Genomic DNA, 27,734 nt, shown 5'->3' on the forward strand with positions numbered 1-27,734 from the left:
TAAAACATTTCATTCAATTTTATTAAAAAAATGTTACATTTTTACAGTTTATGTTAACAATCCAGAGTTTCGGTGACAAACATCCTTACAATTTCATTTTCAGTCTTACAAAATACATTTGAAAAATTATGAAAACAACATCGGTAACGTCACATAATTTCCAGAAATTAGTATACTATTTTCTCAAGAACACTAAAAACAATAAGTGCCAGCATAGAGTAATATAATAAGTAAAAAAAAAACCCGACAAGTGCGAGTCGGATTCGCCCACGGAGGGTTCCGTACTTTTTAGTATTTGTTGTTATAGCGGTAACAGAAAATACATCATCTGTGAAAATTTCAACTGTCTAGCTATCACGGTTCGTGAGATAAAGCCTGGTGACAGACGGACGGACAGCGGAGTCTTAGTAATAGGGTCCCGTTTTACCTTTCGGGTACGGAACCCTAAAAAAGAGTAGTAGCTCCATATTAGTTTTCTTACCAAAACGCGCGTTATTTCTTAATCGACATCTAGCGTCATGTAGCAGAATTTATCAGTACTGCTAGTTGACAATAGATGTCTCTGCAAACGAAAACTCTACTGCTCAACAATTTTCAGCTGATATTATAACCGGACTAACTGGAAGTCTATTTTCAACCTCTTCTGCTTATAATATTACTTGTAAATTGTTTTAGTAGTAAATTTTTCGTCAGTAGCTACACTTGTGACATCTGGTGTCAAGTAGGAGTACTGATAGTTCCACTACTTGACGTTAGATGTCACTACGAAATAACGCGCGTTTTGGTAAGAAAACTGAGGTATGGAGTTATTATTATTACCACTCTTTTTACTTAGGGCTCGTAGACGATGTTAGAACTCGCATGCGAGTTTCATTACATTGCGGGTTTTGATCGGTCGGTTGAATTGGACGTAACCAACAGTCCGCAATGTAACTAAAATCGCATGCGAGTTCGCGCGCCGTCTAAATCGGCCCTTATACTCCATGATGCCAGTTGCACCATGCGCATTTGATAGACTGATCAACGTCAGCGTCACCCGGCGCGTCGCGGGGGTTTACTATGAAACTTTCCGCACAATAAAATTTAGCAAACTCTTTAACGATGACAAACAGTTTGGTGCAACCGACCCTAAGGGCTGATTTAGACGGCGCGCGAACTCGTATGCGATTTTAGTAACATTGCGGACTGTTGGCTACGTCCAATTCAACCGACCGATCAAAACCCGCAATGGTATGAAACTCGCATGCGAGTTCTCGCATCGTCTAAATCGGGCTTAAAACGAATAACTGGCTCGGATCTCTTCAAAAGATTACAACTACAACAAGGTAAGCATCAAAAAAGCCAAACAAAGTACTCAAAAATAAGGATTAGGGCCACCCCACACTAGCGCCTTCCGAGCGTCGGCGTCAATTCTATGGCTGCTGCTGGACTCAACGTTGACGCAACTACGCAGCGAAGTCATTCTCCGTAGCGCTGACTAGACGCCGACGCTTAAAAGACGCTAGTGTGGGGTGGTAGGTATCATTTGGAGCCTGCGTAGTAAAAAAAAAATATGTGCAGATTTCAGCTACAAAACATACCCCACTCTTACGTATATTTCCATTAAATAAGTAAACGTGAAAGTATTGCTCTGAACAGTTTGGCAAGCCATTTCAGTCAGTAGAAAAACGTCAAATTTAAAAAAATGTAGGCGCGAAACTTTGTCGTCCCACAGAAAATTTGAATTTCACGCCTTTTTCTACTGACAAATTGGATCTGCCAGAGTATAGTAGGTATTTCAGTAAACTAACGCTGCATTCATAAATAATTAAAACTCGCTCATAACAGGTATAAAACAACACTGATGTGTTTCTCCCAAACTCCGGATTATTTAAAATAGGGCATATCTTACAGCTATATAGTACAAGTATTATTTTCAAGTGTTAGGCTGATTTTAGAGCGCGATATAACTGTTTATTGTCATACCTACTACTTAAGTCTAATGAATAAACGGTTTGCGAATTTGAACTTCCTTTTATTTCTGACACTATGTTATTTAGCAAAAAATAATCCTTATGATGAATCCTTTCGATCGGTATGATAAAACTACAGGATGATTCTTTTTCTCGTATAGCGGGTTCGATTCCCGGTTCAACCATGTAATTATTTAAAAATCTATGAATGCAGTTTAAATTGTTTTTTGAATTAAAATAACGTCTTTTTTCAGCAAAATATCCTATCTACGATATTTAAGGTACTTTCCCTTGATGTCCCATAGTTTTGGGACGCCCTGTAAATTAATGTAAAATAATGCATCTGAACGCAACTCTAGAATCAGCCTACCACATCTTCAATAACGCGTCCTACAGCAAAATTGACTTCATACGAAAATATACAACACAGTCAAAGTCAAGCACGCGATGAAAGTGTCAAATTGCCAAAATGCAAGCACAATTTCTATCAAAACAATAACAAAGAAATAGTCAACTACAGATGTAGTGCATAATTATTTTCCATCGTATTTTCACGGATCGCACGAACGTGTCTTGCTATTTCAGTCAGTCTCGGGTCAGGTTGACTGAAGTAGCATAACAAATACGAACGTTTCCGAGAAAACACGATGGAAAACAAGCACTACATCTGTATGCGATATTTTTTCAAGGGATACTAAGAAACTTTTTATCTAGTTACCCTTCACAACAATAATTCATTGAAATCGCGCAATTCATGGAAGATTCTTATACGAATGGAACTGAAACATCGTTATAGCAACTAAATACGATACCTACTCAAGCAACTATTTACATGTTCTTATAAAAATAATACATAAAGTGACTCGCCAAATTCGTTAAATGTACAGTAATCTGAGGCTTTATCCTATTAACAGTAATATTATTGTTTTACATAATCTGTATACCTAGAAATTCGCGTGTAGACACGCCGTAATATACATATTACTTACATACTTATATATATTATAAATGCGTACTACATTTGGGTCCAGGGTCCTTTGTAACAAAAATAAAACTAATTTATTATAATAAGGACCTTTATTATTATTCTAAATTAAAACTAACGAAGGATTACACGATACCCAGACTCGTGGCGTAAATAGGTCAATTCCGATATCGGTCATTAAAAACAATCACAGAATTATATTAATACGTCTTTTTAACTGATATATTCATCGATTTATACATGTAAATTTCTCGTACTACAAGTTAAGGGTAAAAGAACAAAAATGTTCATACTTTGAAAATCATATACTCCGAGACAGTATTTACATATTTATGCACAATTTGCGACATTTATACATAGCTCTCTCCAGAACTTATACTTTGGTTAAATTTTATTAAAGAATTTTGGTTCTCGATTATAATTTTGAATATACATTGGGACCGATTTAACTAGAGTCATGTAGATGCCGACAGGCACAAACGGTTCTACCGTATGAACACAAATGCATCAACCACTACAGACCGAACCTTCAAAATCCACAATTCAGAACCACTAGACACCATCACAAATTAAATCCTCAACCGGGCATGACAATATCCTTAATTATTATAAACCCGTAAGGGTCCTGAAGCAATTGCGGTCAATAAAACGCATACTGTTAGTTCGCGGTTAAGAGTCACAAGGCCCTAATATCTGTATATTATATTTTTTAAGTAAGAAACTAAAATACAAAAACTATATATAGTCTGTCAAACCGGATATGTCAGTAGCAATGTAAAGCAAACTAAAGTATGGTATCCCTAGGAAACGAACAAAAACCAGCAATTTACATCGAACATAAACAAAACAGTTCCACAGATAAGATATAAATGACACGCGATTTTCGAACAATTCAAACGTAGCGTTGCTAACCCGCGATTTTTCAAATTTGCCGCCTTTTTCAAATGAGAAGATTTGCTTGACCAAGTATAGTTTTTGTATTTTAATTTCTCGCTGAAAAATTATAATTGACAGATATTAGGGACCGTGCGTTCTTTATATGTTACTTTACGCAACAGCTCTAAACAGATGTACATCATGCTCGGTCAAGATCTGTAACACAGCACCATTACCCTAACCATAATGTCCGTAGTAGTACTCCGTGTACTATTTGACGGGCGGCGCGGTGTCGGGCTGGGCCTGCGGCTGGGGCGGCGGGAGCTCCTTGTAGGGCTCGCTCTTGAAGGAGGCGTCGGACTGGTTGGAGGAGTCCTGCTTGAAGGCCTCCTTGGCCTCCTCGCCGTAGGGCTTCGGCTTCTGTTCGTGCTCGCGCTGCTGCCGCCGCCGCTGCTTCGACCACAGCTCGTGGCAGTCCTGCCATGTCGGGAGGGACGGTCCCGGCATCCTGAATACATTAAGTTTGTCATCGGTTTGCCCATTCGTGAATCTTATTGCAACGAGATAAGATTCACGAATGCTCAGGCGTGTTGCTGTTAGAACAGAAGTTATATAACATACGCTGTTCTACTATAATTCAAACCTTACCTAACCTTGGTTGCACTGCATGGTATGAGGACTAAGGGCGTGTACGAACATGATCGCGGACTTATCGCCTGCAGGAACTAGTACTATTATAGTGTGTTATACTCACTGGTCTGGAATTATATTCTTCAACCCCTTGGTTCCTCAGCAGAGTCCTAAAGGGATTAAGGGCGTCCTTCGCCGTCACCCGCTTATCAGGATCTAGCTCCAGCATCCTATCTAGCAGAGACAGTGTCTGTGCGGGCATGAAAGTAAGCCGGCCCCACGCACAGCGCTTATACAAATAAATACTCACTGATCTGGAACCACATTCTTCAGCCAAGGACCCTCAAAAGCATCCTCCGCCGTCACCCGCTTATCCGGATTAAGTTCCAGCATCCTATCCAGCAGCGACAGGGCGGGTGCGGGCATGAAAGCGAGCTGGTCCCACACACAGCACTTATAAACAAATAAATACTCACTGGTCTGGAACCACATTCTTCAACCACGGACTCTTAAGCGCGTCTTCTGCCGTGACTCGCTTATCTGGGTCCAACTCCAGCATCCTATCCAGCAGCGACAGGGCGTGTGCGGGCATGAAGGCGAAGTGGTCGCGCACGCAGCGCTTGTGGAAGCGCTTGGGCCGCAGCGTGTGCCAGAGCGGCAGGTTGACCACGTTGGGCCACACGCCGGGCACCGGCGTGCCGCACACGCGGGAGATCATCTCCAGCTGCATCATTTCCACGTTCGCCTGCAATAACAAGTCATATGGTAGTTCTTGGTTGCTTGTGTAGGGTAGGTATTGTATGCGATCTCGATAACAGCCATAGAAATTTATTAGGTGGTACGAAATTTGATACATCGAACGGAACCTTTCCGTTAATTTAAGTGATGTCTCATTTGATATGGCCTCAGTTGAAGTGACTTCATTTGAGGTGGCCTCACCTAAAACACATGGCGCTCGAGGAACAGCTCGTAGACTCTGGTCTCGTCGAATTAGTAATTGGAAGCGTCACAACTGGTACCTTATCACCTCATAGAGGTGGCTTCACTTGAGGTGGTCTGATTAGTGGTATCCTCACTTGACGTGGCCTCATTAGAGACATTACAGGCGGCCTCATTCGAGGTATCCTCACCTGGAAGACGGGATGCTTCAGGAACAGCTCGCCCAGGATGCAGCCCATGGACCACACGTCGACGGCGGGTCCGTAACGCTCCTCGCCCAGCAGCAGCTCGGGCGGGCGGTACCACAGCGTGATCACCTTGTTGGTGTACGGCCGAGCGCGGTCCTCGGCCGACCACAGCCGCGCCAGACCGAAGTCTCCGAGCTTCACTTCGCCTCTGAAAAATTTATCAACTGAATTAATTCGATCAAAATTTTTTTAGCGGGAATTAGGTTTTTTACAATTACAAAATAGCATAAACGCACGAAAGAAAAATCGCAAAAATCTGACTCTAATGACTCCAACTCAAGCTAATTTTTTATAGCGCTATTAAGGTATTTTAACTATTTTACTACACCGAACAACTCTATCTAGTATGAGATTCGTGAACTAAAAAAAATTAATGAAAAATGTGTGCAGGTGATGTCACTATTCCAAGAAAAATCTTAATAGCGCGATTCAGGATTTTTGTACACAGAACAGCGCCATCTAACGTGCGATTCGTAAACTAAACAAGTTTTATTTTGACACTAAATAAACTTTTTCTATTTCTATTTTTTTGAAAGTGATTTTACGCTGACAGTCGTGACAGCAAGAGAAATTTTAATAGCCCGTTTCAGGATTTCTACTACACGGAATAACGCCATCTAGCGTGCGTTTCGTGAACTAGACAAAAATTACATTCAAATAGGGTCAATATTCCAAGAAATATCTTGATAGCGCGATTCAGGATTGTTACGTACACGAAACAGCGCCACCTAACATGCGATTCGTAAACTAAATAAAGTTAAATTTGACGCGAGAATTAGACCCAATAAGAGTGTGATTCAGGATTTTTCTACAGAATAGAATTGTACTCACTTATTGTTCATAAGTATATTGCTGCACTTGATATCCCTGTGCAGGAAATTCTTCCTGTGGCAGTACGCGAGCCCGTCGAGCAGCTGGCGCATGATGCTCGCGTTGTGCGACTCGGTGAAGTCCACCATTTTGGACTCCAGCAGACCCATCAAGTCGTGGTCCATGTATTCGAATACTAGGTAGAATGAGCCTTTGTCCTGAAATGTGATACTTCTATTAGGAATGTTCCAAACTTTTGATTAGGGTGTGCCTTCAATATTTTTTTTTATCTATAATAGATTTTTATGATTTACAAATTTGTTGTTAGGGGAGTGAATCAACTTTTTCTCGTCACTCGTTGTTATAGTTACGATCTCCTGGTTCACTCTTTAAATCCTGGTTAGTAGTTATAAGCTCTTTCCAAAATGGGCTATCTACCAAGCTTCATAATATAAGATGGTATAAGAGTGCTTCTACCAAACAGCACAGAATAAATAATAGTACTACCGTACAGAAAGGAAACTTCCTACAAAACCGAAGTTTGACAGCGGTTCAGGGTCGAAACATGCTATCCCTTTCTAATATATGACACTATCCCTTTCGGCTATTTAGGGTTGTCAAAATTCAAGTGATTATCTTATCTGTGGTCGTGCACGCAGAAGGAAGTCAAGTGGTGCCAACCCTAATAATTGCTCGGAGCAATGCTGAGCCGAGCGGAGCCGAGTTTGACCGATCTCAGGAGTTTCGCACCCCTGCAAACAGTACTACTATTGTCACCTGAGTGATAGGACAGAAATTGACAGAATAGCAATAAGAAATAGTAGATTCACCCAGGGGTATTACATTAAGAGCGTATCCACCGGATTAGCAAGCTGAAGTGGCAATGGGCAGGTCACATTGCACGCAGAGAAGATGGCCGATGGGGTCAAAAAGTGCTCGAGTGGAGACCACGGACTAGCAAGCGCAGCGTAGGACGTCCACCCACAAGATGGACAGACGACCTTGTTAAGGTCGCCGGAAGACGCTGGATGCGGGTCGCTTCCAACCGGCACGTATAGAGGTCCAAGGGGAGGCCTATGTTCAGCAGTGGACGTCTTATGGCTGAGATGATGATGAAAGCAGTATCCAGAATCTTAAAATATAGCAATATGTACATACCTTCCTAAAGTCCAAGGCGTCCTGTTTGTCCGTGACAATCTCCCTCAGATTGACGATGTTCTTATGGTTCAGCTGGCGAAGAATCTTGATTTCTCGCACGGCGGTGATGGGGAAACCTTCCTTCTCATTCTCGAGGCGGACCTTCTTGAGCGCGACCAGCTGGTTGGTGTTCTTGTCGCGCGCTTTGTACACTTGCCCGTAGGTGCCTTCGCCGATTTGGGTTATCACCTGAAAATGGACGGGATTTTATTGTTTTTAAATTGTAATGTACGCCAACTAAACGCAAAGCTGCGAGTGACCGCTCCCTTCAACCAAGAACGCCGCAAGAACGTTGTATGAATGATGGTGTTCGCTATAGTAGCCTTTATGTTTCCAAGTAAGGTTTATTCCTTGGCTCAATCCCTCTCGTGAGGTCTATAGATGCCCTGTAGGACGAAGTATATTATTATGAAATCGAAGTAATGTTATATTAGTACAGACCTGGAAACCGTCGACACACTTCTCGCCCCAGTCCTTGGCGTGGTGCGTGGGCGTGGCAACGGGCACCACCTTGGACCCGCGCCGTTTCAAGATCCGAGGCCTCTTTAGTTTCGACAGCGACTGAAACGTTACATTTTAATACATATAGTGATCTTAGTTTTGTCGTAATTGAACTGATCGAAAGAATAAATGGTTTGCCAAAACACTTTGAAAAAGTCGGTTAAAAGTGAAGCTTATATCATCCACTACTATTTACACAGACAACTAATTTGTGCATACATATGTAGCTTACCATAGTCTAATAAAACGTAGTCTTCTCTTCCCAGAGTGACACAAGCCTACGTCACAATAACATGGCCGCTATATATAGCGCTATCGCATATTATCACATAGCGCTGTCGCATGATGACGTAGGCTTGTGTCAGTCACGTGACCACGAAAAGACGGGAAGGGAGTACCAGGTGGAGTAGGTATATTACTATACCATGGTAGCTTACGCTTTTACTTGCAGTGTATAACATAAAATATCTCATCTTCCTGGCGTTGTCCCGGCATTTTGCCACGGCTCATGGGAGCCTGGGGTCCGTTTGGCGACTAAACCCAAGAATTTGCGTAGGCACTAGTTTTTACGAAACGACTGCCATCTTCCAACCCAGAGGGTAAACTAGGCCTTATTGGGATTAGTCCGGTTTCCTCACGATGTTTTCCTTCACCGAAAAGCGACTGTTAAATATCAGTTATTTACTACCACAAGCCTGTCGTATCTAGGGCTCCCGATATCCGTGCTACACGCCACCCCGTGTATCCGTGTTCTTAGCCCCGGCGTTGCTAAGCCTCCGAATTACACGAACCCGTCAAGATCCGTTCCCGTGTAGTGCGTTCGGCTCCGGATCTACGCTCGGCTCCGGAGCCGCGGACTTCGGCTTCGTTCGGGTATTGAATACACGGCGCCGGCGGACCGACTCCCCCGGCCGGTTCGAGTTTAAACAATATTTAAGAGGTGGTATTCTACTGGTGGATAATGTCTTGATTTATTTTGTGAAATATGGAGGTGTTGCTGAAATGTAATCAGTGTTGGCCGAACGTTAATGCAATTGACCATTAAAAATTAACCATTGAAAAGGTTAATTGCCATTAGCCATTAACCATTGAAGGAAAATTAATTATCAATTGCATTGAACATCAATTTGCATTAATGTTAATTTATTACGAACCACTAACAATTAAAAAGAATTAATGGTTATTGCTTTACAAACCATTAAAAACTAAAACAATTTTTAATGAAAATTAAACATGTGATTGATAATTAACAATTAACAAGAATAAATATCGTAATTTTATAAAGACGTCCAAGGGATCAAAGGTCTAGTGCAGCGGTCGGCAACCTGCGGCCCGCGGGCCGCATGCGGCTCGTGAACCTATCACTTGCGGCCCGAGTGCCGCCTTGGCTATTTTGTATGTAATAGTGACAAACGACAATGTCTCATAAAGTCATAAATATTAACAAAGTAAGTTATTTTATTTATTTTATTTATTTTATTTATTTTATTTATTTTATTTATTTTATTTATTTTATTTATTTTATTTATTTTATTTATTTTATTTATTTTATTTATTTTATTTATTTTATTTATTTTATTTATTTTATTTATTTTATTTATTTTATTTATTTTATTTATTTTATTTATTTTATTTATTTTATTTATTTTATTTATTTTATTTATTTTATTTAATTTATTTATTTTATTTATTTTATTTATTTTATGAGCACCCATTATAACTAACAATAATGGGTGTATTCCCATTTGTCCCCACGGGGAACATATAGGAAATATATGTGCAGTTTGCATATAAATTATTCCCATTTTTCCCCATTTATTGGTGTGGGGACAAATGGGAACACAACATTATCCGATATTTTCCCATTTGTTCCCGCCTGGAGCAGATGGAATAAGCGCTTCATATAAATGAATAAATCCCATTTGTCCCCGTTTCCCATTTGTCTCCAACTCACATATGACAGGGACAAATAAAAATACACCAATAATGAGTGTATTCCTATTTAATAGTTTCAAGCAAAATTAACATTAATTATTAGTTTATGAAAAAAATATTTAATTCCATTAAACGTTAATGCAATTGAGAGTAATTCTAATTAATTTTTTGAAACTTTAATGCCATTAAATAGGCAATTAGATTGACAATCAATGTAATTAAACGTCTCAAGATTCAATTCTAACTAACTTTAATTAAATTGATGCGTAATGCAATTGATTAATTGCGGAATTAATGGTTAATGCAATTGATTAATTGTTAATTAGAATTAACCATTACGGCCAACACTGAATGTAATTTAGTCGGATTATATTAAATGAGACACCAATTGTATATTAGATGTTACTGCTTGTAAAAATGATTAAATAATAACAATGAGGTTTATAATAAATATTAAGATACTAGAGTCAGACCAAGAATAGTCTGCAGCGCTGCAGACTTTTTTTATTTAACTTATTATTACAAAGGGCCGTTCCACGACCGATGCTGCTTCGGTACTTATTAAACATATTTATGATATTTGGGAAAATTCTTGTGATGCAATTGGCATATTTTGTGATCTTTCTAAAGCATTTGATTGTGTGGATCATGGAACGCTCATTTTGAAATTAGAACACTATGGTCTGTCAGTAAATGCCCTAAACTTTATGTCTTCTTACCTTAGCAACAGAACACAAACAGTTGTTGTAAACAAAACCCGGTCTAGCGGTACTGTAGTCCAATTAGGAGTGCCACAAGGTTCTATTTTGGGTCCATTCCTGTTTTTGGTTTATATAAATGATTTGCCATGTGTAGTAGAAAATCTTTGTGAAATTGTTCTTTTTGCTGATGACACATCATTACTTTTTAAGGTTGATCGTAAATCTACCGATTACAGTGTAATTAACAGCACACTCGTTAATGTACTAAACTGGTTTACTATGAACAATTTGCTTCTTAATGCTAAGAAAACTAAATGCATTCGATTTTCTTTGCCGAATGTTAAACCAGTCGATACTAAGATACTTTTGAATAATGAATGCTTAGAGATGGTAGATAAAGCACTGTTTCTTGGTTTAACATTGGACAAAAATCTACAATGGAGTCCTCATATAAGAACACTAGTAAACAAATTAAGTTCGGCCGCTTACGCTGTGAGGAGAATTAGACAATTGACTAATGTTGAGACAGCTCGCCTTGTTTATTATAGTTATTTTCATAGTGTAATGTCATATGGTATTCTGGTTTGGGGCAAAGCAGCTGACATACAGACTATATTTGTCTTACAAAAGAGAGCCATTCGTTCTATATATAATTTAAGGGTGCGTGAATCATTAAGAGAACTTTTTAAAGAAATTAATATTTTAACTGTAGCTTCCCAATACATATATGATAGTATTATTTATGTTGTTAAGAATCTAGACTCCTTCACTAAGAATTCTGATGTCCATAACTATAATACTAGAAATAAAAATAAGCTTGCTATCAGAAAGTTTCGTGTTCGTAAAGTACAGAAGTCATTCGTTGGGCAATGCATTCATTTTTATAACAAGTTACCTGAGGATGCTTTAAGATTACCCTTTCCAGCTCTTAAGAATTACTTAAAAAAGTCATTGATGTTGAAGGCTTATTACAGAGTCGAGGACTACTTGACAGACAAACATGCATGGTCCAAACCAGAAACTGTAATAACGACAAGTAGCAATTAAAAACATTGTATTATGTGTAGAGTTAAAGGTGACTCAGCTCAGGTAAGAAAGCACATCAAATTGTATGAAAGCATCTCATAACAATCAGTTAGATTCATATAATATGTATTCTCATTTCTTTTATTGATTTTATTTTCTTTTCCTTTTGTAAGATTTGATTTGTTTTCTGAAAGAGCTACGTATTTGTGATTTCATGTGCATATATGTTTATTTTTTATATCAAATTCTATAAAGTTATGTACTCACTGAGTATAATTGCATGAATTCTATAGTAATTTAAATTGTATTAATTACTCGTAATGCATGTTAATTATAAGATGTAATAATGTTTTGAAAAGATGTGTCCCGCCGAGTTTGTTGCCGGTCCCATATTGGGATACCCTCCTCCAATTGAGGGGGGATTTAAATCTTCTCGGGGCAGAGGTGTACGGTTGGAGCCGGTAAAGGTTTATTTGACGTTCATAAGCGCATTGTAATATGCCTACTTGAATAAACTATTTTTTTTTTATCTTATCTTTTATCCGACTCTAGTTTTTTCTCACATTCCCACTTATTACTTAGATAATTTTTATTTCGTGCGAAGTTCATAGAAATGTACACGTGTAGATTAAGATAATAATGGTTTGCGGGCGGCACATGCAATAAAATAGCCGTGGCAATTTTGACACAGGTATTTTACCCGGCATACCTTTTGTTTGGAAAGTTAAAGAAGTAGCCGTGCTGTTTTACAAACAAGAATTGGATTTTTTTCAGTTATGAATTTTTTAAGATTTTAGTTTGTCACTCAGTCGGTCAAAGTTTCTAATCTTAGTTCAGCTGGTTTCATATAGTCATACCTAGTTGTTGCCGTTCTGTTTTTTTTCGTTTTGTTCCCCCCCGCCCAGCAAATTTCATCGAAACCGTTAGAGCCATTTCCGAGATGCTCGAAAAATAGAAATTGAAAAAATGAAAATGAAAAGTTTATTGGTAACAATGGTTAGAAGTCTGTTTAGTTAAATAGTACATTTAGTATTTGAATATAATGGAATTGCTCGTTTAAAGGTATAAGATTCTTTGCTTTTATAAAGAACGCGACCGGTCGTCATCGAAAACGGGCCGGACCCGTGTGTAATTAAGATCCGTGGATCCGGACACACGGGTAACACGGGTACACGGATCTTAATTACACGGATCCTAATTATCCGTTCCGAACGGGCCACAAATCCGGTTTCGTGTAGCACGAGAACGGGGCCCCGGCAACGGGTACCCGAAACCCGGACCCGACCGCGAGCCCTAGTCGTATCTCAGTCAGTCAGTGAGTCGTGTATCTGTGTAGATCAGGCTAATTGTTGTGTTTGTGTACGTCTTAATTTAATCATATTCATTCATTCATTCATTCAAAATATACGTACATTCTCCTTGCCCTTTCTGGAGTTGAAGACGTGTGAGTAGTGGTCGCTGGCGGCCGGCGGCGGCGTGCTGCCGTCTAGCTCGTCGCCGCTCAGCTCCTCCGACCCCGGGATCACTGGAAACACAACCATATGCTGTACACATAAGGTTTCATTTCAAATGTATCATAGTGAAAAAACACCCGTGCGTATACGCGGCACATTTGCAAGATCCGGACGTTTCAATTCGTGTATGGTTGGTAGTATTCCACCTGTATCACCACCAATATCTTGGTCCAATGGTTTTTAAAAGCTTTTATTTAGTTTCACCTGACCGTTGTCTGTGTGTAATCAAATCTTGCAAGTTAAATTTGATCCACTTCCCGGTTTCCGATTGAGCTGAAATTTTGCATACATATGTAAGTCGGGTGACAATGCAATATTATGGTGTCATCGCGCTGATCTGATGATGGAGACCGGAGATGGCCATAGGAACTCTGTGATAAAACAACGAAACCTAATTGTGTTTGGGGTTCTTAGAATTGTATCGATGAGTATTAGTTGCCTGTGGAAAAAAAAGTACAGTCGGGGATAAAAGCTTGTACCAAAAATTATTTTTTTGCCAAAAACTTATTTCTTACCAGGTGGCATTGGCAAGTTCATGATTCCAGTCTTCTTAGGTTTCTCGGGCTTCTTGACGGGGCTCGGCGACGGCGTGCTGAGTGGACTCTCGTTCGCGAGCGTCTTTAGGTCGTCGACCTAAAATATAGAAAATTCAGTAAGCCTTAAATGCAAACGTCCGGGCATGTGGACGCATCGGACGCATGGCACGCAACGGACTTTAGTATTCTTTGTATAGAAAGTCACACAAGTGTGTCCACTGATCCACGATGCCGATCAGTGGATGTGTAGGGCGTACACTCACACTCCCTTAATTTAGCCCTATATAAGCTCTTAAATCATGTTATTCAAGACAGTATAGATCTATACTCCAGTATAACTATAGTCCTCAGCTCCTCCATGAAACCTAGCAGTGTCTTCAGGTTGCTAACTGCCTCCTTCAGTGTGCACGGAGTCCCTAGGTATTGGTTCCTGTATACTTCTACCTGTTTACAGTGTAGGAGGATATGGTTTGCTGTTTCTTCTTCTTCCATGCACGCTCTGCACATGTGGCTGTCTGTACAGCACAGCAGCACAGAATAAATAGTAGTACTAAGTACAGAAGACTCACTCTCTAACAAAACGCGTCTGTTACGATCAGCACAGATATGGCCGCTAGGTGGCGACAGCGCCACGCGCGGGTTATGGCTAGCCACCAAAATTGGGGCCGAACGGATGTACTTTTAGCTACCTGTAGCAAAGCGACGAAATCGCGGAGTGAGACACACCTGACAGCAGTAAGTAACTATAGATTTTGTTGTACCTGAGTGTTGGGCGGCATGGGCAGCTTGACGAGACTCTTGGGCTTGGGCGGCGGCGGCTGCTGGCTGTTGAAGTAGACGCCGTCTACCACGCTACCCCCCACTTTGGGGAGGGGAGGGAGCGCCGGCGTCGGGGCTGCCACCGGGGTCGGGGCCGGCGGGGTGGGCTGTTTCACCTGCAAAATATTAGTGCGATCGTGTCAAGTAACAGTACTAGTCACGGTGCTAGCAGAGGTCAGGGGCTATTAAGGGGCTACTCGACCCGAGGTTTTCATCGATTTTTGACAAGTTTTGAATCGTATCTCTTACTTTTGCACTTCAGATAGAATTATAAGGTAAACGGCTATCGGTTCTTCAATCTTTTATCTCCATTTTTGTCTACCGGATTTTGAAAGAAATTAATACTTTTTTTTATAACTTTTTAAACATTGTCTAAAAAAACTTTTTTTTTTCGTATTTAGATTGCTGTGAAAGATCTAACATATACGAAATCTACATATTTGGGTTCGTCTTTGACGTCTCTATAAACGTGTCTAGGGTTTTCATTTTAAACTAATTAAAACAAAAGTTATGGCCAGGAAACCAGTTTTTTTGGCCAAAACTTTTTCAACTTTGATATCAAATATCTCGAAGACAGTGAACTTTGAAATTGCTTAAAACCGTTTTTCTTAATATGATAAGCTACACAAAACATTAGAAAACTAAGGGATTCATATCGAAGGTCATTGGGGCATGGGATCCCCTTAAGTTGCACCGCGTCGTTTTTCGTTCCTTAACTGTACAGTACCTCTTCTCCGTTGCTCTTGACAGTGTCCTCAGTGTCAACAGCGGCCAGAGCGCCAAACTCGGGCGGCGGCAGCATCGGCGGCGGCGCGGCGCCCGGGAGCGGGATGGCCGCTACCTCCCTCTCGCTCGTCGGCGCCGGCACAGGGGCCGGGGCCTCGCCGTTCTCCTTGAGCTGCGAGGCGCTGTCAGAGGTCGCGTTGGAGAGCTCGTCGATGGTGAGGACTTCAGGGTTGTTGATGGAGGTGCTTGTTGATATGGCGCCCTGGGATTCTTCCTCCTTTTGGTCTAGGATCTCTTGTAGTTTCTGTAGGAAATTTGTGTTGTTGTTAATACTTGTAACCTTGTAATAGTTATAACCTTGGCATCAAAAATCAAGATTATTGCATATTAATCCATTTATGATGTTTCGATTAAGAAAATGCAATAATATTCTAATTCAAAAATCACATAACCGATTTTTGAATTTAGAATATTTTACCTTTTGAATGCCAAATGGCGCATCCATTTGCCGTGCCACTGACGCCACAGGGGTAAAATTTAGTTTTGTGAATAAATAATGCCAACCATAACAATAATAGTGGGGTAGTTTTACAGTAAATTTTCATCAAAACACGATCGACGTCTAATGCCGTCTTTGGCGTCGTTGTCACGATTTTGCGTTGACGTCAATTGTGGTCTGTGACGTTCAAAAGGTTAATGTTTACGGGGGCGTTCTCTTTCGACTCAATCATCCTTTAAAATCAAACTAATGAGTTATGACAGGAAATAAAATAGTATTTTATGCAACCGTTGTTTAAGAGAGGTCAAAAAAGGCGAGTGGCGTGAGTAACAATTTGAGGCGAAGCCGAAATACGTTGCATACAATACTTTTTCCACGACCAAGCACTTACTTTGAAATAAAATTGTAAATTAAAAAAATATATTTCATGTCATCTAGTGGACTTCTACATACCGTATCTACCTAAAAGAACGAATGAAATTTAAAAAAAAAATTGTCTATTGTTCACGTGTTTATCATTTAAAATAAGATTGGCAACAGTGTATTTCATACAATATTTTTTAAGTGGTCATTACACGAAGTATCGAAAAGTGCCAAAATTATACTCCGTGTATGCACAAATGCCTTTTTGGGGAATAGACATTAGTCTAGACAGTTGAAAGTTAGACAAGTCATTAGACTTGTCTAACTTTCAACTGTCTGGCTATCACGGTTCATGAGATACAGCCTGCTGATAGACAGACGGACGGAAAGTGGAGTCTTAGTAATAGGGTCCCGTTTTTATCCTTTGGGTACGGAACTCTAAAAACTACTTACCTTAGCCCTCTTATGTTTATCCTTAACGAGTTCAGCGAACAAGCTCGTATCACTGATCTTCTCTTTGAAGTCTATCCTGCGCTGCAGGACTGACGGTGGACTCGGGGAGTCATGCTTGGGCCTGTAATAGATTAGTCATATGAGTTTCTATAGTTCGTTTTTTTAGCATTAGAAATAAGGTAAACAATCTTGATGTGTCTTTTAATTTAAAAACACATTTTAAAAATAAATTACGGCAAATATGTAACAATTATGAATCTAATACGATCTTTTATATTCTTCTGCTTTCATAAGGGCCCCCCCACATCTGGCGTCTTTTAGCGTCGGCGTCTACAATTCTATGGCCGACGTCGACGCAACGTCGACGCAGCGTCGACGCAACTGCGCAGCGTCGACGCAACTGCGCAGCGACGTCATTTTCCATAGCGCTGGACCGACGCTGACAGACGCCGACGCTCAAAAGACGCCAGATGTGGGGGGCCCTAAGTAATAGTTATTGATTTTAAAAAAGCGTTTTTCAATTAAAAGACATGTCAAGATCGCTTATCTTCTTACAAGTTCTTTCTAATGCTAAAAAAAACGAAGTATAGAATAAACCAAACCAATTTATGACGTTCCGAAGGTGGAGAATCGGAATAAATAGTTTCACGTACTGTTATTTTCATAAAACAAGAGTATATTTAAGTGTGTACACGATTATTCGTAATGTAAGTGTACGACTGTATCTAAACACGCACTCTAACGCCTTGACAATAGAGGCGTGTTCAGATATTTGTAAGCATTTTGGCCGCTCCGATATATCTGATGGCGACTATACATGTGTTTAATATACACTCCAGTTGGTTGCGATGCATTACGCAACCCCGCAGTGTCAGGGAGTCGGCCGCGGAACCGCCGGAACTTGACACCCTTCGGCCAAGCCAAAACTCCTTGGTGAAGGTCGCTAGATGTTCAGTCGGAACGCTCAGCACAAAAGAATTAAAATTCGCATTGTTGGTTATAGCAGGGATGCGAAACTCCTGGCTTCGGTCAAACTCGGCTCCGCTCGGCTCAGCATTGCTCCGAGCAATTTTCAGGGTTGGCACCACTTGACTTCCTTTTGTGTGCACGACCACAGATAAGATAATCACTTGATTTTTGACAACCCTAAATAGCCGAAAGGGATAGTGCCATATATTAGACAGAGACAGCATGATTAGACCCTGAACCGCTGTCAAACTTCGTTTTTGTAGGAAGTTTCCTTTCTGTACGATAGTACTATTAATTATTATGTGGTTATAGTAAGCATACCTGTGTCGATCCCGCGAAGGCTCGCGATGCCGCACTCGGTGTCTCGGCGGAGAAGGTGATGAACCGCGCCGCCGGCCGCGCGATAACGAGCGTCGGCGTTTTAGCGATGTGCGTGACGGGGACCGCCTGAAACGTATGGGGAATGTTACATTTCAAAAACTATAAGTTTCTTTAGGCAAAATGAAAGAAATTGCCTCCTTCCTGTGTCTTTAATAAGAATAGGATAAGGTATACAAAACCACGAATTAGTCAATCACCTGCCGGATCCTCAATGTCAGGATATCGATCACGGTAGCGGCTACGGTGTCGCGCTATTCCAGCTCTCGATCCACCCGTTCATCTCGAGTATCTATATGACCACAGGTGTCAGGTGACTTACCTACCGGAGGCTCTTATGTCACGGGGCCGCCGTGGTCTGTAATCGCTATATACCCACTCCCAAGTATCAAAAGGTGGGTGGAGTCACTGACCTGCCGAAACCTCTGATGTCGCTGTGCCGTCTCAAGCTGTAGCCCGGCCCGTGATATACCCGCTTTTGATTATCTTAACACTGGACGACAGTTGTCAGGTGAGAGGTCACTGATAGATAGATATACTTTTTATTTACTGACCTTCTGGAGCCTAATGACGTGTCGGTCTTGATGGCGACTTCGGCGTCGCCGTTGGCCGTAGTCGCGATATACCCACTCTCGAGTATCTAGTGAGAACAGGTGTCAGGTCACTGACCTGCCGGAGCCCCTGATGTCCCGGTGGCGGTCTCTATCCCGGCTGCGGTGCCGGCGACGCGGCGAGCCCCGCGAGCGGCGCCGATGCCGTCTCGGGCTGTAGTCGCCGCGGCCTCGTGATATCGCTCGTTCAGGGGAATCTGCAAAAAAACACACTTAGGGCTACTTGCACCATCCTACTAACACGGAGTTAATCGGTTAAACCGTTAACGAAGTGTCAAATTGTACTGGTAACCATGGTAACTCCATGGTTTAACCGGTTAACTCCAGGTTTTTTTTTTTTTTTTTTTTTAATTTATTGCTAATAAACAAAAAACACTTAAAACTATTACAAAACTTCGCCAAACTGCGAAACAGTTTGTTGGCGAATGAAATACACCCAATTATACCTAAATGTTTATACCTTCATGCTTAATACTATGCTAATTACTAAACTAAATATGACTAACTTGCATTAGCGTAACTATTTAATAACAGACTTCTAATTTTTTTCTTAAATATTGTTTTTGTTGAAAAATTTTGCTCGGGGGGTATGACATTAAAAATACGCGGTATTAGGTACTGCCTTGTTCTTCGGCCGTAATAATTGGAGGCTTGTGGCTCGACATATCGTTTTCGTGTAGATGCTCTTAGACTTCTGTTGTATATTTTTACTATCTTAAATTTAGGACACATATACTGTTCGACAGCTAACAGATATTTAAGTTTTTCGTGAACAGGTAATATGTTACAGCTCTGAAAAAGTTGGTTATAGTGCTTGTTACATTTTTCTTTAGTTTTCTTATCTACTAATATCTTAACAAGTCTAAGTTGTAAGTTAAGGATCTTATCAAGTTGAGTTTTAAATGTGCGACCGTATGCCACTAATCCATAACTTATCACAGAATCTGCTAATGCGTGGTACAGTGTAAATAGAACCGCCTTATTTACTATAGGTTTTAAATTGATAAATTTGCATAATATAGACCTTAACTTTTTACACACCGACTCCTTAGGGCCCCCCCACATCTGGCGTCTTTCGAGCGTCGGCGTTTGTCGGCGTCGGTCCAGCGCTATGGAAAATGACGTCGCTGCGCAGTTGCGTCGACGCTGCGTCGACGTTGCGTCGACGTCGGCCATAGAATTGTAGACGCCGACGCTCGAAAGACGCCAGATGTGGGGGGGGCCTTAGTGAATGGTGCAAGTTGCCCTTAGGGCACATACGTACAGTCGACGTCAAAGATATGTTTACACTTTTGCATCTTATCGCAACGGAATAGGGTGCAAAAGCGTAAACATATCTTTGACGTCGACTGTACTCGCGGTTATTTCATTCTGTAAAGTAATAAGTACGTCGACGGTATTTTAAGTTGTGTGTGCTGCCGTGACGTTGGAAGCATTTTTTTCGCTTTATTATGTTGGGGTTTGCCATATACACCGTGTTTTTTTTTTATTTCAGTTAATTTCAAGGGTGCATTCCTGAGCTTAAATCAAGTAACTTTCTCAAAGACACCGATATCCTAATTAACTCAATTTCGGAGATATTCAATAATTTTTTTTTTTTACTATAAGGCCTCTACAAGCGTGTACAGTTGCCTTAGGGCCGGTTTACATATTAATTAGTGTTTAGAATGAGTTCATACATTTGCTACTAAACTTAAGTACAATCTCGGTCGATCGATATTCGAAATGACATTGATATGTCAAAGATTTCAATTGTTTGGTTGAGTTAAATGTAATGCCCATATTACAACTGCTATATGCTACATTTAATTACTTTTTAAACTTGAATATTTTTTTTTATGCAATAAAAAAAAATCTTTTTTGAAAAATTAACTATGCCAATTAGTTCTCTTAAACGTACTTAACCATACCCCGAAGTTAACGGAATTCAATAAAAACACGGTGTATATAGTTATAATAACATTGATTACACGGTGTACATTTTTAAAATAAACTAGCGACCCTTCGCACGGTTTAACAAATTATACACCTAAACCTTCCTCAAGACTCAATCTATTGATAGGTGAAAACCGCACGAAAATCCGTTCAGTAGTTTTTGAGTTTATCGCGAACAAACACACAAACAGACAGACGCGGGGGACATTGTTTTATAAGGTGTGATGTTGCATCAGTAATATTACAGAAAGCTTACCATTGGCTCATTTGAAGTCTGACAAAACTAGTTAGATAAAAATTGCTCTAAGAAACATGTTGTCAGACGACTGAGGCATTTTAGGGGCCTGTGGCCGCCCTTGTATAAAGAGCAGTGGCGGATTTGCAGTCTTTGCCGCCCTAGGCCCCAGGCCCTGTAGCCGCCCCTTTCTCAGCACCCATCATAGTGAGCTATTTCTTGTTATCATCAGCGAATTATTTGTTACAATTTGCCGCCCCCAAAAAACTTGCCGCCCTAGGCCCGGGCCTACTTGGCCTTAGGGCAAATCCGCCACTGATAAAGAGGCAGACAACGGATTCCTATTTCATGTACTTACTCCTGCTCGTGGCAGAATAGACTCCGTCACTGTCTCATGGCACGTGGTCGACAGCACATGTTGTAGAATTCTATCAGGTAGTCTATCGCATATGCATATTTAGAAGAAGAAAATAGGATATTGCGACCGCTGCAGGGGACCATCGAGTGCGCCGACTTCTGGCCGAAAGGTGTTGTGTTTCGGAGGTTCCGGGGCAAACTGCCGAATCTGACACAAGAGCAACGGAGCCACGCCGTTTTATCGACTAAATAGTGTTTAGTTTTAAGTTTATAAAATACATATGTATTAGTCTGTAAAGTATTTGTAATATGGGCCTTGTTGCCTGATTTAAATTTCTAAATAAATTACCAGAAATGATCATGATGGGTGACTGGGGCCTGTGTTCAGGCCAGTAATCCCGTCTGTGTTCATACTCCTGTTCGTCTCCCGAGTCTATCGTCACGGTTTCGTGGTACGGGGGCGCCACCGGCGTATGAGGTGTGGTTGATTTCTGTCTTCTCCTGTGAACGCAAGTATGGCGCATATTTTAGAAAGAATTTATTGATTTTCGTGAAATGTTGTTGATAGAGCTGTGAATAAAATGAGAATATTAACCCTTTCGAACGCCAAGTATCCTCAAAAGCGTCTTAGGGGCTATTCATAAATTACGTCATTTCAAATTGGTGGGGGGGTATCTGGACCATAGACTAGGAATCCTCTAGACCGAGTTTAGAGCAATTATTTCATGCAACCGATGATGCCAAAGATGCGGGGGTGCACGGGACGAGGTGAGCGAAGTCCCGTGCCGTGATTGGTCCGTTCAAAGACACGGACGTCACACAAAGACACTTTCGACTCGAATATGGAGTAAAATTACCGTATGCGTGGCAGAGGGGGTAGCGCGACTATGCTCAGTCTGGTGGATCTTGCAGTCTGCATGCAGTCTTGTCTGTGATCTGGACATCGGATGATGGTAGCATGACGTAGGAGGAAACGGGGTCATTCGAAGCATGATTTTTGGATGATTTTAGAGGGGGGGGGGGTCAAAAATCGATGACGTAATTTATGAACAGTCCCTTAGCAGGTGCTGTCAAATTAATCTTCACATTTTTAAGTAAAGTTTATATTTGCTAGATTGTACCTGTGATGTTGGCGTATGCCTGTAGGATTGAGAAATGGCGATGAAAAGGTTAATAAAATTTAACAATACAGTACACATTTACCATTTTTCACATGAAACTTTCGTCATTAAAAACTTCACGTCCTAGGTTAAATTTACAAATGCTAAATTTAATTTTCTTCAAGATTGTGCGAAATGTATCCAAACAATTTTACATAAAGTTACATGAGAAAACTGCATGTCATGCCGCACTATGCGGTAACTAAGGACAACAGCTTAGATCAACAACGTGGAATCAGTGTTGCCATGTGAACTTACACCTGCACTCTAGCTTGTGAATTAAAGTATTTTACATTTGAATTACCGCTTTATTCTGATACTCATAAAGTTTATATTACAAGTACCATGCGTGTCTATAACAAGTTAATTATTTTTGTGTTAAGGTAGAAAAGCTAATGGATTAAAAGTTAAAACAATCAGTCAATCACAAGCAAGATTAGCTATGTAAAGTCACGCGATGAAATTGCCGCGCGGCCGCGATGCCTCGAGCGAGCTACGCCTTCGGAGAGCGAGTTGCCTCACGCGGCAAATTCGTCGTATGCATGGCCTATCTGCAAGCTTAGCACAGGAGTGCCGCGACGGTATCTCGCCCGCGAGGTACTACCCGTCTTTTTCAAACTGTATTAATTAGAGACATGGATAGTCTATCGCTCGGGCGAGATCCTGTCGCGGCGCCCCTGTGCTAACCCTATTTGTACAGCTGCTAGCAAATGTGAGCTTCGTGCGCAATCAATGCCATTTGCGGGCTACTGTACCAAGCTATTTGTTTAATTGTATACTAATTATAATACAGGCAACAAGAGTTGTGTGAATAAATTACACAAACAACTAAGTAATGAACGAATAATTACTTAATGTAATTTTGTGTTTTGTTAAGCCAAAGAGAATAGATAGTATAGAGGGGTCCTGTCGTAAATTTTGTAGTCACTGTTAATTTACTGCCATCTATCGACACACGACTAAAACTCAAAATAAAGACGTATAAAATTATCAAAAAATATATATATATAGGGATAAATGATTTCATTATTTTTATATCATTTCGACCCATGTTCATTCACTGATATCTATTGTTAAAATTGTTAAATATGAAACGGTGTCGTTACGCCATCTAGCCGAGCATAGGCCAAAGGTGTGTGCGCCATCTATCCGAAAATGACTTTTACTTGATTTCCGAGGCACGTTTTTTCTTAAACTTTATTCATCTTATACGAAGTTACATATGTCTTTGGTTAAGCTAACTTAATTTTGATTAAAATCCTAGTCCATGTTAAGGTGAATTTATAAGATAAAACAGCTATATACTGAAATAAATGTCATATACTAAGAAAAATTTACCAGGACTTCTAGTAAGCCTATATTACGCAGACGTTATAAATTCATGTTCAGATATTATTGAACACCTTGGCCGCTCGGATAACTCTACTCTCGCAATCACAACTCTCGTTGCCATATACATATGGTTACGTAATGCTAAGGATGAATAAAACATTAAAAACATAAAATGATTGCATTAGAAATTACCTTGTATCAATATGGCTGCGTGAAAGAGAAAACAAGTTAAATGAAAAAGGTTACATTACACAAAATTAGTAATTGAAATGAAAAAGTTATTTACGGTACAAGTGCGGAAAGCTCGCACTTGTATCGTAAATAACTAAATTCGCAACGAGTGGTGATAATATAAAACACGACCGAAGGGAGTTGCGAATTACCTATTCGCACGTGTATCGTACAACGTTTTACAGTACATATGGCTGTTTAAATTTTCAACATAGGCACGGAAAGTGCTTATTGCCGCACTAGTGCGGGAAGGTAGCTCTATATGTACTGTAAACATTGTTTTATGTATGACTATGACCACACATAATACGAAGTCCTCTCCATTTAAAAGTATGCTGTTAAGTAAGGACGCTGCGCAAGAAGAAATTCGTAAAACGACCCGCCATTTCCTATCTCTATTGCGCGCGCATAATTACATTGCTGTCTCGGTCGCACAGTGTCATTGACGGCCGGCATCATCGGCGGGACAACAATATAATTAATTATGCGCGTACGATGGAGATAGGAACAGATAGGAAGACAACGCACGAATTTGTTCCAGGGCTATAACCGCGAAAATCGAAGTTCGCAAATTGCGGGGATTTTTCTCTGTCACTCTAATTACGCCTTCGTTGGAGTAAAAGAGAAAGATCCCCGCAATTTGCGAATTACGGTTTTCGCGGTAGCCGCTCTGCTTATGCTCTAGTTTCCTAGGATAGCGGTGACGTCATATAGCGGCCGTCTCCATACAAATATTACGACATCCATATTTAGCCGTATTATTTAGTATGGAGACGGCCGCTATATGACGATGACGGTACCGCTATCCTAGGAAAACCGATCTTTATTGTCCCTATTTTAGGCAAACAACAAATACATTCATTTTTACGTGATAACGTCTTATAAATCGATGAACACCGGTAGCATGCACGAAAAAGTGTCACGTTGTGGACATATCTCCATGGTAACGTTGTGGACGGATCTCCATGGTAACGTTACGGCCACGTTTTCTTATGACGTTATCACGCAAAATTATCGTCCGTAAACCGACTTTACAGACAACCATATTTTTTTAATTAATATACAAGTTTTCTTAAAATCACGAAAAGAAAATGAGCCATTTTGGTAGATCGCGACGTTTTCTATGGAAATGACGAATGTATATATATTTTTTTTTAAAGGATCTACGCAATGTAACAAAGATGTCTGGTCCAGACAGTCTGGATCCCTCAGACTTAAAAGTGGAATATTCCAGAATATTAGAAAATTTTACCCAAGAAATAATATGTTGAAAATTTATAAATATTATCAACAATTTCTTTAATCAAGTATGTAGTAATATGGTTTAGTAATGGCATTAAAATTTCGTTGGAAGTTTTGTCCCTTGAAAAAACACAAATTGAATATAATATTAAAAGTTGCAAAAAATTAAGTTTAGCTTTGTGTAAAAACAAATTTACTGTTAGATATAATAACAGGGTTCTGAGAGTTCAAAGGTAAAACTCAGAGAGTCCAGAAATTGGAGTGATGGATAAACTTTTGAGGAATGATTTGATGACCTTTTTTGATTAGATAAAAATGGAGACCAAATTTTATTTATGCTGAACTACATAAAAGTTTCATAGTTATAGATATTACATTATCCAACAAAGAGGTTTTAATTCAATAGTTGTGCGTACTGGTCTATGTTTTATAATTACATGGAAATAGTTTTGTATTTTAGGTTTCGTTTTACAAAAAAAGTTTAGATGTGCTCAAATTTGATTGTAATGTGTTTACATGAATGTTAAATAAATTAAAACGGAAAGGAAGATTTAAAGTAACATTATAGTTAACTTTTAGGTCATAGGAATTCATAAATAAAATACCTATGCAATTAATCAATGGTCATAACATCATGGGTAGGCAATTCATAGTATGCATATACAATACACAAAGATTTAAATAAAATCACAAAAATTATAGTTCTAGCATTTTGTTTTATTTTTGCCCACAAAAACCATAGCTGGACAAGAAATGTCTCTTGCAATAACTTTAGTGTAATGGAATTTAAATTTGATTCAAGGCTCTGAGTCTTGCTTGTCCTACTATTGGTAACAAAAGCATGCAAGCAGAATGTATTATCATGCATTAATAATAAATTAAAAGTCATTGCTCACCTCATTAGTGGAGATCTCTCTCTAGGAGAGTAAGGCAATGGATGCAAGGGTTCTGCAATGATCGGAGGGCGCAGCCTTGGCGATGGATCTCGACGAACTTCTCTGACCAGTGGCGGCGGTGTTGATGGAGATACCGGTGAGCAAGAACCATTTTGCAACGGAGATGAGGCCTTTTCCCATTCGCTCACAGGCACTTGAGCATATCTCTGAGGACTTGGTGGCCTCCCAGGCGTAGCGGTAGGCAAGTTATCATCCGGAGACACACTTTCTAAGCTAGCAGATCTCGACCGGTGCTTGCTTTTCTTCTTTTTCTTTCTTTTGTCCTTCTTCCGCTTATCCTTCTTCTTCTTAAACCGTTGATCTTCTAGCTCCAACTCCGTTTCCACAAAGTCTAAGCCGCGCCTCTTCTTAGATGCTGCCGAAGAAGAATCACGGGTAAGAGCGTACTCGTCTACAATGCGTCGGCTCGTCGTCGTGACCGATATCGTCTTGTCGTCGACAAATGTGCGTATCGAGTGGGACTTCCTCGTCCGGTCGAGGTCGTCGGCGATGTGCCGGCTGATGGAGCTCGCCTCGCTCTCGATCTCGCCGGCCTCCGGGGCCGACAGAGCCTCGGAGCTGACATCCGAGTACTCCACCAGCGGCTTGTGAGAGTTAGCTGTTGCATAAGATTGGTCATGGGTACCGCTAGAGCTCCTGTGCTTTTTGTGCAATCGCTTTTTGTGCTTCTCCTTGTGGTGTTTGCTGTGCCTCTTCTCGTACCGCTCCATGGCCGTGGGGCGGCGCTCCGCCCGGGCAACAACTTCACATTACATCAACTGAAACAACCAGCACACTGAGTCCATCTCCGACTGTTGTCAACATCACACTGATAAGAGATAACCACTTTGATCACTAACAAACTAAACTATGATTGAAACTTGATTCATTAAATATTGTCTCCATCTCGGTTATGCATGCGCGGAAAAAGTACTGTTATTTTATTACGTTAAACTAGGAAGCGCTAGTTTGACTGTATTTAGCTAAAAATATATATGACTTGAGAGAGACCACTTGCAATTTCCGTAAAGAAAAGAGGACACTAATAAAATTAAAAACACCATAACACACACGCAAAAACATAAAAACAATAACACAAAGACTTACCTAAACATAAACGGACGTGAATCAGCTTCACACACAAAACAATATATTAGCGAAATTCCTAAATAGTACTTGATAGGATTTAATATCTTTGTATTTTTCCTAGTTTAGGCAAGTTTTAAGCCTGGAATATTATTATATCTTAGTTCTTTAGTAGCTTTAGAGCCTTATTTTGCTAATCATGATCATAAAGAGCGCATTTATCATCGAATTACATCGGATTCTTTTTATTAGGAATTTTAGTACGTCGGATTGCAGTAGCCATTTGCTTTTTCATTTCATCATCTATCGCGAACGTGAGCCGTGAACGTGAATTGAATCAAGTAGTTTCTTCTCTATGGTTTGTATATAGCGCGAATTTTAAATATAATGAAGTTTTAAGCAGTTATAAACATTTTGCCAATAATTTTATTCATTAATTTATTTATAAAGTACAACAGTGAAATAATAAGGTACTAATTACTTCAATTAGCTTATAAAATCTATAAAAGTTAAATAGTTGCATAAAAACAATGCTACATCTGTTTCCGCCGGA

At 40.2% G+C, this 27,734-nt stretch overlaps 1 protein-coding gene across 1 annotated transcript; it reads right to left on the minus strand.

Moving 5' to 3' along the window:
• LOC134670006 (cyclin-dependent kinase 12) lies at positions 1-27,501 on the minus strand. Its single transcript, XM_063527652.1, has 18 exons — positions 27,203-27,501; positions 26,057-26,874; positions 21,545-21,696; positions 18,727-18,865; positions 18,001-18,126; positions 16,711-16,831; positions 15,397-15,699; positions 14,612-14,785; positions 13,830-13,947; positions 13,213-13,325; positions 8,079-8,198; positions 7,599-7,826; positions 6,462-6,658; positions 5,574-5,778; positions 4,920-5,188; positions 1,281-4,321; positions 482-1,135; positions 1-444 (listed from the first exon to the last, which is right to left on the minus strand). The coding sequence occupies exons 2-16, from the start codon at positions 26,824-26,826 to the stop codon at positions 4,084-4,086; spliced, it is 3,273 nt and encodes a 1,090-aa protein (XP_063383722.1). The 5' UTR covers positions 26,827-26,874; positions 27,203-27,501; the 3' UTR covers positions 1-444; positions 482-1,135; positions 1,281-4,083.
• Positions 27,502-27,734: the final 233 nt, after the last annotated feature.

This window comes from Cydia fagiglandana, chromosome 13 (assembly GCF_963556715.1).
Source record: "Cydia fagiglandana chromosome 13, ilCydFagi1.1, whole genome shotgun sequence".
Lineage (NCBI taxonomy): Eukaryota > Metazoa > Arthropoda > Insecta > Lepidoptera > Tortricidae > Cydia > Cydia fagiglandana.